At 49.6% G+C, this 11,621-nt stretch overlaps 1 protein-coding gene across 1 annotated transcript in view; it reads right to left on the reverse strand.

Annotated features, from left to right (window-relative positions):
- SCTR (secretin receptor) overlaps nt 1-11,193 on the reverse strand; it is a 121,108-nt gene extending 109,915 nt beyond the window's left edge. Inside the window, exons 1-5 of the mRNA XM_012559499.1 lie at nt 11,126-11,193; nt 8,189-8,271; nt 7,147-7,606; nt 1,687-1,827; nt 1,533-1,599 (exon numbers count right to left, since the gene is read on the reverse strand). Of these exons, the coding sequence (XP_012414953.1) occupies nt 1,533-1,599; nt 1,687-1,827; nt 7,147-7,606; nt 8,189-8,271; nt 11,126-11,193 (819 nt within the window). The remainder of the gene's footprint in view (nt 1-1,532; nt 1,600-1,686; nt 1,828-7,146; nt 7,607-8,188; nt 8,272-11,125) is intronic.
- Nucleotides 11,194-11,621: the final 428 nt, after the last annotated feature.

Below are 11,621 nucleotides of genomic sequence, written 5' to 3' on the forward strand. Positions count from 1 at the left end.
GCTGAACCTGGGATTCGTTGATCTGCACAGCCGGTGAGTGGGAGCCCTGCTCTCCGACCTTCCGATCTTGGGCTTGCCAGCTTCTGCAGCTGTGTGACTTGGGAGAGGCCTCTACCCTGATCCACGGACTTGGGTGTTCTAGCCTCTACAATCACGTGAGCTGTTTCCTTGATATAATCTCTCTCTATATATATATATTTATACACTTTACTCGTTTTGCTTCTCTAGAGAACCCAGCCTAAGACACTGGTTATTAATGGATGTTTGCAGCTGTTTCTTCTCATTTTGATTCATGCCACATCAGCAAATGAAGGTCCTGAAAGCTTGACTCCATCCACATCATTAAGGTCGACTCTACTTTGAGGAACTAGTTCTTCCCTAGTTGTCTTCTGAGTGCCTTCCAAGCTGAGGGGCTCATCTTCTGGCACTATATCAGACATTGTTCCGCTGCTATTCATAAGGTTTTCAGCAGTCAATCTTTTCAGAAGTAGACTGCCAGGTCATTCTTCCTAGTCTGTCTTAGTCTGGAAGCTCAGCTGAAACCCTTCCACCAAGGGTGACCCTGCTGGGATTTAAAATACTGGTGGCAAAGCTTCCAGTATCACAGCAACATGCAAGTCACCACAGTACAACAAACTGACAGATATGTGGTGGATATATGTTTATAGGTACGTGTACATATATATGTGTATATAGGTGTATGCATATGTATATGCATGCATGTGACTGCACATATATTCATATACATGGTAAAGCACATAGGAGACACAGTTACGAATACTTCTTAGACATAACCAAATACCTCTCAGGATTGGTTTTCTGGGTTTGAAAGATTAGGACCACAATCTCATGGGACATCTCAGTCAATTGGCATAATATAGTTCATAAAGTTATGAAACCAAAGACTCAAAGAAGAAATTAGTCTACAGGACAAATAGTTTTCACGAACCACAGCCTCATCTACCCTGAGACCAGAAGAACTATATGGTGCCCAGCTACCACTACTGGCTTTTCTAATCAAGGCCACAATAGATGGACCCTGATAGAATGAGAGAAAAGTGTGGAGCAGAACATCAAATTCCTAAAAAAAAAAAAAAATTCACTGGACTGGTTGAGACTGGAGGACTCCCTGAGACTACTGCCCTGAGATACTCTTTAAACCTTGAACTGAAACTACCCTCTGAGGTCATCTTGTAGCCAAATAACAGATTGGCTCACAAAATAATACATATCACCTGTAAATACTGTAGTTCTTTAAAAAATCACCTATATGAGATGAAACGGTTAAAAATTACTTTAAAACAAAGATGAGAATGTAAGGGGGAAGAGAAACTAGATTAATTCAAAGCAAACAACCAGAACAGAAACAATGAGAATGTTCATGCATTGTGAAGAATGTAACCAATGTCACTGAGCTATTCGTGTACAAATTGTTGAATGGGAACCTAAACTGCTGTGTAAAGCTTCACCAAAAACACAATAAAATATTATTTAAAAAAAAGAAAAGAAAACGTTAGTCAGAGGAAGCTCACCCACGTAGTCCTGACTCTCAGGAAATTGGAGGCTAACCCATCTGTTGAAAATGAGGGAGTGGTGGGGCTGGGGAGTGGGGAGTGAGGTCAGGAATGTGAAAAGGCAGGTGGAAACCTGGAGAAGCCTCTGAGAGACATGGGTGAGGGAACTGACCGGAACATGTGGAGATTCTGGAAAGGACTCTGGAAAACTCCGGAATCCTCGTAGCCCAGTTGGCTGGCTCTTGGGCGACAAGTCTGGGACTGCAGGACATGATTAACCAGGGAGGCCCTCTCCTCAAACAGCCCTTCAGATCTGTGGGACACAGAATGTTGAGGTTGAGTGTGCCCCAGGATACTCCTATTTCCTCTAGCTGGCCAGCCTTCTGTTTGTAATGTAAGCAGGCAGATAGGATCTGAGTGTTATGGGTTTTACTTTGGACTGTAGGTTGTACCTGCGCCTGAGTGAAGCTCAGCAGTGAGACACCTCAGCTTACCAAGGTCAAGGAAGGAGGGATCCAACTGAGGGTCACTGGGGGGTCACTCTGGTGATAGAGCCCTAATCCCAGATGTTAAATCTGGGCTTTCAACAAGGGGTGCCAGGAAGAGAGGCTATGCCTCCTTTGGCATGGAGGAGACTCAGGGCCCTTCTACCTGGGGTGGGAGCAATGGGCTAAGGAGGGTGGAGGGAGGTGAGTTCTTAGGGAACTCCAACAGGTGATGCCAAAGCCAGGAGAAGGACTCCCCTAAACAACTTGTCAAGTGGTCCCTCCTCCCATTTGTTTGATTTTCTGGCCCCAGGCTCATCTCTGGCCCCTTCAATAAAATGCTGTATGTAATTTACTGTTTGTTTTGTGTTTCATAAAGGGAGGTTTGGGAAAGAATTTAATGACAGTCCCTGGGACACCAGAGAACAGAGCAGGTTTCTCTATTGGGGTAGAGCATGTGCTAGTTAAGAACAGCTGAGCTTGAGTTCTCACCCTACCACCATGTCCAAGTGAGCTGCCTTGGGCAAATGGCTTCACCTCTCTCTGAACCTCCGTTTTCTCATCTGCACAATGGTGGTAATAATTGGTGAGGTGAAAATTAAATCAGTACTGGGAAGGACTTAGCAGAGTACTTGGCATGAAGTAAGTTCTCAATAAGTTGATCAGTAAGTGATCATCATCATTGTTATTATTACTTACATATTAATTCTAGGGGCGGTCATCCTTTAAAAAGAAATCCACAAAAACACCTTCAAAAAATTAGAAAGTGATTTTTTGGGTACACAAAGTACCAGCGACCCTCCTCTGGAGAGTCCCCCCAGGTGACCCTCGTGGGCTGTGATGGTTAAGGTTGTGCGTCCACTTGGCCGAGCCATGATTCTCAGTGGTTTGGCAGTTGTATGATGTTGTGATTACTTCCATGATGAGATTTGATATAATGTGATCACCTCCATAATGATATCTGCTGTGAGTAGCCAATCGGTTGAAAGGGCACCTCCTTGGGGGTGTGGCCTGCATCGAATATAAGGAGACATTCTGGCAAGGCTCGTAGGCTTTTTGCTCGCTCTGGATCCTGCAGCTGGCTCCTGTTTGTCTGACCTCTGGTTCTTGGGACTTGAGCTGGCAACTTACCTGTGGTGTTGCCTGCCAATCTTGGGATTCGTCGATCATCGCAGCCTGTGAGCAAGAGCCCTGCCCTCCAATCTGCCGATCTTGGGTTCACCAGCCCCTTTCGCTATGTGAATCAGGAAAAGCCTCCAGCCTGAATGATGGACTTGGGACTTTCTAGCCTCTGCAACCACATGAGTCATTTCCTTGATATAAATCTCTCTTTATATATATTTATACATTTTGCTGGTGTTGCTTCTCTAGAGAACCCAGCCCGAGACATAGGCCTTCCTAAAACTCTGCTCGCCCACCGCCACGGCTTGTCAGCCCCTGGGTCCAGATGCTCCATGGAAAGAGGAACCACCGTGCACCAGAGGCGTCTGCATGCTTGGCAGGCTTATCTCTGAGCCCTCAGCTGGGGAGGGGCAGGGTGAGGAGAGGGAAAGTGGGACGGGAGGCTGGAGAAGGGCTCGGAACGCGGTGCAGGCAGAAGTCTTTTTGTCCGGCTTGGAAATGGGTTTCCATCAGTTACTCCTGCTTCCATCCTTTTACCAGCTCCACTGCTCCAATTCCAACATGCTGTGAACACCTATTGTTTGCCCTGTTAACGCGGCTGTTCTGAAACATGACGACCTTTCAGGCAGCGGTTCTCAGATAAGGTGATGTTGCCCCCCTCCAACCCCCAGAGGACATGTGGCACTGTCTGGAGACATTTCCTATTGTCACAATTTAGGGAGGTGGTGGTGTGACTGGCATCGAGTGGGTAGAGACCAGGGATGTTGCTAAACACCCCACAATACACAGGGCAGCCCCCCATAACAAAGAATCATCCAGCCCAAAATGTCCAGAATGTCCAAGTTGATAAACCCTGCTTTCAAGAAAAAGCAGCCCCACACATTTAACTCACTAAGGTTATCACACTGACAGTTTGCCAGATGCCAGGGATTAAAAAGCCCTACCTTGAATGACTATTTTTCCATTGTTTGTCATTTCCATTGCTTGTCACTTATGGGAGCCCTGGTGGCATAATGGTTAAGAGCTTGGCTGCTAACCAAAAGGTCAGCAGTTCTAATCCACCGGCTGCTTCTTGGAAACCCTATGGGGCAGTTCTACTCTGTCCTATGAGTTGAATTGACTCAGTGGTAACGGGTTAGGTTTTTGTCATTTACATATATACTTCTTAGCAAAGCAACAAGTGCTTTCAAGATTTCCTTCCTCATTACCTGTTACCTGTGAAACTGCCACAGCTTATTTAAGACACTCTTCCATGGGAATCTCCATTTCATTCATTCATTCATCAGTCAGTCAAGACACACCCATCGAGCCCCCTTTTACACTGTGAGAGGCTCTAGGGATGAAGGGACAAACAAAACAGAGTCTCAATGCCCAACCAAGCTCAGAGTGTGTGTCGGAAGAGTTGGAGCAGGGTGGAGTAGAAGAGATGTGTTGATAAAGAATTACAATATTGTTCCAGGTAAAAGTCCTCATGACATAGGGGCGGGGCAGAGGGAGATGTGCTCGATGCTTCCCATGGGAAGCCTCAAAAACTGCCCTCATCAGTCATTACCACTTTTTTGTTTCCATTTGCAAGGGCCCCTCCTAACACCTTCCTGGACGGAAAGGTGTGTGTGTGTGTGTGTGTGTGTGTGTGTGTGTGTGTGGCAGGGGGGTGGAGGGCAGTATCCTAGGCAATTTGGCCTTAATGAGTCACCATTAGGAAGATGCCCATGATCTCCTTGAGGAGAGCGGGGAGCAAACGAATGAAAATATATATATATGAATACCCTTAAATTTCTTAATCAAATGTCTGACCACCCGGAGTCAAACAAACCAAAGGAAAGCAGGGTTTCAGAGACTGGGACATATTCCAAGCAAAGTAGGTCAATTCTATTTCTATTAGAGGAGTTCTCTGCCTAGAAGTGTGAGCACAACCTCTGTTCTGGATAAGCCCATAAAGTAACCAGAGGACCAAGGCTTAAACATAGGAAACCACCTCATAATAACACAAGGCAGTACAGGAGTGTTTGACAATGACGTGAATGCGTAATGGACAGAGCCCCAGGTGGCTGGGAATCAGGAGGTCTAGGTTCTAGTCCCAGCTCTGCCACTCACTTGCTGACCTCCCAGCTAGGAAGGTCACAAGGAGAGAGCTAGTGCCTCTTGCACCACCACCGGGCACTGAATAACAGTGAATGATGCCTTTAGGCTGCATTTGGGGGCAGTGGTAGAATTCTTGCCTTCCATGTGGGAGACTCAGGTTCGATTCCCAGCCAATGACTTCAAGCGCAGTCACCACCTGTCTGTCATTGAAGGCTTGGGTATTGCTATGATGCAGAACAGATTTCAGCAGACCTTCTAGACGAAGATGGACTAGGCCTGGTGATCTACTTCTGAAAAATCAGCCAACGAAAACTCTGTGGGTCAGAATGCTCTGCTCTCATTGTGCATGGGGTCACCATGAGTTAGGGCTCTGCTCTCATTGTGCACGGGGTCACCATGAGTTAGGGCTCTGCTCTCATTGTGCATGGGGTCACCATGAGTTAGAGGCCGACTGGACGGCAGCTAACAACAGGTTGTATTTGGCTTTAAATTGTCCCAGATGTCCCAGGAGGCATTCCCCCAGTATAGCCACTGAGGAGAGGAGGCTCCAAGGTTACAAGGGAGCTGGGAGTGAGCCTCAAATTCCATTCTTCCAAACTACTGCTGCTGGAATGTCACGGAGCTACCAGAAAGATGGACACCTACTGAGAGTCAGCACCCACAGCCAGCTGTGGAGCAGAGGTTTTTCTGATAGAACCAAGCAGGAGAGGCCTATAGGAAGCATTGCATCATTGGGCACCCAATGAACTTACCCTGGACAGAGCTTGGAGACTCAGAACTGGGTCCCCAAGCACTTTCCTTGGGGAATTTCTGAGGACAGAGGCCTTGGGAGCCAGTTTGGAATGCTGGTGGGAGGGGTCGTTCTGGAATGGCCCCTGGTCCCTTCCAGCCTGGCAGTCTGAGTCCAGCAGTCTCTCATTCACAAATTCCAGAGGGAGACACCTGGGCTTCCCAGCAGCTTCTGTGAGAAAGAAAAGCCACCCACTCTGCCACTTTCTCTTTTTCTGTCCAGCCCTCCTCCCTGGACCTGCTTTGTGGGGACCAGCTGCTCCCAGGAGCCCGGATACTCAGACATTAGGGAGCCAAATCCCACAGAAGAGAGGAGGGAGGGAGCTACAAACGGTCCCATCACAGATCCGGAAGCTCCAGGCAGAGCTTTCCGAGGTTTTCCCATCTGCGCCCCAGTGCAAGTGAAAATGTCAAGGCTTTGGAGCGGACAGACGCGGGTTCCAATCCTCATATCCTGACATAAGGAGCCCTGGTGGCGCAGTGGCTGAGCGCTCGGCTGCTAATGAAAGATTTGCAGTTGGAAACGGTTGGAACCCACCCACCAGCCCCTATGCGGAGAAAGATGTGGCAGTCTGCTTCTGAAATGATTTACAGCCTTGGAAACCCTGGGGAGCAGTTCGACTCTATCCTGCAGGGTCGCTACGGAATCGATTCGATTCGACGTCTATAGGTTGTTTTTTAAATGGTGACGTGGGGCGAGACATTTGGCCTCTCTGAGCCTCAGTTTTGCTGTTGTGGTAACATCAGCCTCGAAAGGTGATTCTGAGCTTTCTGTGAATTAATGCAGGCAAAGCGTCTAGCGCAGAACAGGCACTGCCAGGGACGGCTCCAGAATTTCCATCCAGGAGGGACTTGGAGACGCAGCCGGGAGGGTGGGGTCGCGTGCAGGGCAAGGGGGGTTATCAGAACTGCCTCAGCCTGGCGCACGCTGTCTTTACTTTTAGGGGAGCAGGTCCTCTGGAGAAGACCTGATAGAGGTTATTGTTGCAGTGGCGGGGAGAGGGGGAGAGATGGAGACCCTCAGTTGAAGATGTGCTGGTCTTCCTTCCCACCATCCCGCGTGGGACCGGAAAGGCGGCCAGACGCTCGCCCTTGGAACCCCCTGCCCCGCAGCCTGCCGGGTGGGGGGCATCTGAGGAAGGGGCGCGTACTCACGGGGTGCACGGAACAGGCGAGAAGCAGCAACAGCAGCCACAGCTGGCGGGGGCGCATGGTGGCCGGCGCGCTCCTCGGGCCGCGCCCCGACGGCAGCGGGTCTGTACGTTCCGCCGGCTCTGGAGCTCAACGCCCCCCGCAGGGTCTTGGGCCCCGGCCGGCCGCCGGGCCCTGAGGAGCCACGGCTGGGCCACCCGACCTGCGGCGGGCCGGGGCTGCTACTCCTCGGGGAGGTGACTGTGCGCGCTAAGCCGCCCGGCCCACTGATAAGGACGCGGCGCTGCCGGCGCGCCTCCACGCAGCCGGACTGGCGGGGGACAACGGGCTGGCGGGCGGGCGCGCGGACAGTGGCGGGGAGGAGGCAGAGGGAGGGCGCGGGAACCTGGAGCTGGCTCCCGCAGGCTCGTGCCCGGGCAGAGGCGACCAGGAGAGGGCACGCTGGCAAAGCCTTCCAGGCTGCCACACCCAACCCCAAATCAAAAACCCGTTGCTGTGGAGTCGATTCCGACTCAGGGCGACCCCATGTGTTAGAGCAGAACTGCCCCATAGGGTTTTCGTGGGGGTTATCATTACAGAAGCAGATAGCCAGGCCTTTCTTTCACGGTGCTCGCCACTGAGTGAGCTTGAACCGCCAGCCTTTAGGTTACTAGCCAAGAGCAAACCGTTAGCTTCACTCAGGGACCTATACCCCAAGCAAAGTCCCCAAAATCCGGAAAGGGAGCTCGGACCTAAGTTCTGGGTCAGCCTTCCCATGACCTTGCTGGGCGCCCATGGGCAGCTTATGCTGCGTATCTGTGCCTTGGTGTTCTCATTCTCAACAATACGTTAATAACACCCGCCTTCTGGCTGAAAGAGCTGTGAACCAGTGTCTGTTACATACGGGGTCCTCCGTAAATGCCTAGAGCATCTATTCAGTGGCGCAGCTGCCCTACACTTTATTTTTCTTCTTATTAAAGTCATACACACTCATTCCGGAAGTTTCGCTCCCCTGAGCACCCTCACACAAGGAAACAATTCTGCTTGGGGATCAGGAGAGACCACAGAGGATCATCTGGTGCACCAGGCATTGGGGGGCTGTGCTGAAGATGAACAGCCTGGAGGCTTTGAGCTTCCTAGCGTCCCTGGGAGGTGATTCGAGCATCAGGCAGATATTCCTGGTTGCCTGCTCAGCCAGAGTCTGAATAGCTGTCCTGGAGGCTGCATTGACCTTTCAGTACAAGGCACCCCAAATAGCTCTTGAAGCCCCAATTTTTCCCTTCTCTCCCTCCTCCTATCTTGACCTGTCTCCTACACACTTCAAGTACATCAGCTCATTTAATAGTCCAGTACCCTCTAGGTGGTGTGCTGTTATGCCCATTTGACGGAGGAGGGCGTTGAGGGTGGAGGAGGATCAATGACATTGCTGGGCACATGCAGCTTAGAAGCGGAGACCCGAAGCCTGGCTCCACGCTTCTGTGGCTGGCCCCGAGTCTCTGCCACTGACTTCAGACAGACTGCTTAGGCTGTTAAAGCAACATCATGCTCCAGCTCGCAGCAGCTTTCCCTGCTGGAAGAGGGTATTGATAAGGTGAGGTTCATAAATCACAGCAGAAATGGAAAAAAAAAAAGTTTTCAGCTGCCAGGTCCAAAATCAATACTCAGTACACATCAACCAAAAGCATACATAATGACTGACTCTCTTGTAGGAACTTTTTCTACAGAAATACTTACCCAGGGGCCCAAGGAACTATGAGCAGGGATGTTTCTGGAAGCACTAATACAGTAGCTGAAAACTGGAGATAAGGTGTGTGGAAGAACCCTCAGCCCCACCTCTCATGTTTTCTTGCTCCTGGGAATCAACCGTTAGTACACGCTCCCTGACCTCTCTCTCAGTTGCCATTAAGTTGATTCCAAGTCATGGCCACCCAACCTGTGTGCGGGTAGAACTGTGCTTCACAGGGTTTTCAATAGCTGATTTTTCAGAAGTAGCTCGTCAGGCCTTTCTTCCAAGGTGCCTCTGGGTGGACTCGAACTAACCTTTCCATTAGCAGCTGACAGCGTTAACTGTTTGCACCAGCTGGGGACTCCGACCTCTCTCTATCCTCTCATCAGCCCCCTCAACACCCACGCACGCACACAGACACACACACAGACACACACACACACACACACACACACGATGATGCATTTGGGATAAGGAACTGGCGTGCATAGTTCTGGTCCCTTCTGTCCCCGCTTTTTGACGGCATGCTGCCTGCAGAGACTTTGTGACTCAGTTGCCCTGGGCCAGGCTGTGGGTGATGATCAAGGTTCTGCCCTGGCTATGGCTCAGCGCCATCAGTGACGGGATGGTGGTCTGTCTAATTCTGGGGTTAAGTGTTAGAAAACCCACTTGCCCATGAGTATAAAGCATGTCCTCCAAGAATGACTCTATCACTAAGAAAAGTGATATTTGGCCCCATTTGTCTTAATCTTATTTCTCAATTGGTTCAAGATTCAGACTGGAAAGAAAAATATTATCTGCTGGGTGCCCTGAAGCTCCAGCACCCTAAATGCACATTAGAGAGCCCATGGGGGTAAGGACACGCCTTTCACTGTATGGATTTCTGTATTGCTTGAATGTTTTCTGTAGAACTGCATGTATTGCTTTACTGACTGAAAAAAATAAAAATAAAACACAGAAAGGCAATCTGTGCTCTCTACCTGAGCCTCATGGTCTCCAGTGAAAAAGTAAAATCAACATTTGTTCTGGGAAATTCAATAAATTTCTGGCCCTTGGCAAGCCATTCTTCCTTAAAGGGGACTCTGCCTCTCAGAGGGTTGAGACATGGGTCTGAAGGGCTCTGTGTGAGGCCCTTGTACAAGCCATGGATGCAGCTCGTGGCTTTGTAAAGCTGGCCTGAGAAAAGAATTTCATAATAGGAGGGGAAGAGAAGGGAAAGGGAACAAAGTATTTAACGCCCACCATGTGCTAGAGTCTGTTAGGAATTTGGGGTGTGTTATCATAACTGATCCTCCAAGACTATATGATGGGAATGTGAGGCCTTATGGGGATAAGCTTTTGCCCCTGTGGACACAGATAACAAGAGGTGGAGTTACGGTTTGAACCCAGGACTGGGTTCAACACGTGCTCTTTCCTCTCGAATGTGAAGATGACTTCCTTACCCGTGGAACTTCCAAAGCTCTTTTGCACACATCATCTCAAACAACTCTGTGATCCTCAAAACAACTCCGTGCAGTAGCAGGCAGGGTCCTGGCAGGAGAAGAGGGTGCTTGCTCAATGGTTTAACTGAAGAGAGTATAATGGAAAACTATGCACAGAGGTATAGGCAGGGTTAAGGGAACCAACAAGGGATGGTGAGGCCCCAGGGGTTAGTAACAGTGGGCTGAAGGGGCAAGAAGAGGGAGCAGTGTCCCCAGAATCTGACAAGAGCCGTCCCTGGGAGAGGGGTCACCTCTAGCAGCTTGGTCGTAGAGGAATGCAGACACCATCAAAACTGTGGCCTGGTGAGTGGGTCAGGTGGTGAAATAAATACCCTGACCTCCCTCTTCTGCTGTCTACTGATCTCGTGGTGAGGTCTTCCAATGGTGGAACCAACCAGAAGCCAGAGACAAGGCAGACAGGAGAAACTGTCCATAGAGTTTAACCCCCTGGGTGGAGAAGGTAGAGAATGGATTTGGGAGGGGGTGAGCTTGCAAAAGGAGAATAACCCCACTTGGTAATATCGTTATACCCACTTAACAGAAGAGGAGACTGAGATCTGAGAAGGCTCACTCAAGATCACACAGGTGGGAGGTAGACTTGCTGGTATGTGAACTCTGGTTTTTGGTTCTATGACACTTATACCTATTACACTCAAATCTGGGGATATAAAACAACAGAAATGATTGTTGTTATTTCAGAGTTCTGGGGTTGATGGGGCTCATCCAGGTGATTCTTGCTCAGGTTGCTGTCAGACAATGGCTAGGACTGGAATCACCTAAAGACTTGCTCACTTCCGCATCTGGGCTTGGGCTGGGGGACTCCAACGGCTGGGGGCTGACAGCTGGAGCTCCTCCTGCATCTCCGTCTCTCTCTCTTGCTTTATGCGGTTCTCCCAACATGGCAGCTTCAGGGAGGATAGACTTCTTACACAGCAGCTCATGGCTTCAAAGGTGTGTGTCCTGAGAGAGAGCCAGCTGGAAGCTGTATCACATTTGATAACCTACCCTCAGAAGCCACACACAATGCCACTTTTGCTGCTTTCTAGTGTCAAGATGACCACCAAACCTGCCCAGGTGCAAGGGGACGTGACATAGACTCCACCTCTTGATGGGAGAGGGGGAAGGTTCTAGAAAAGTAGTGAGACCATAAATAGTGTTTTTAAAAAATATTTTATGTTATTTTTGGTGAACACATCCACAGTAAAACCTACTCCCATCCAGCAGGTTCCAGACATAATGATCAGTGACATTGGTTACATTCTTCATATCGTGCCAACCTTCTAGTTAT

The sequence above is a fragment of the Trichechus manatus genome, unplaced genomic scaffold, assembly GCF_000243295.1.
Source record: "Trichechus manatus latirostris isolate Lorelei unplaced genomic scaffold, TriManLat1.0 scaffold00255, whole genome shotgun sequence".
NCBI lineage: Eukaryota > Metazoa > Chordata > Mammalia > Sirenia > Trichechidae > Trichechus > Trichechus manatus.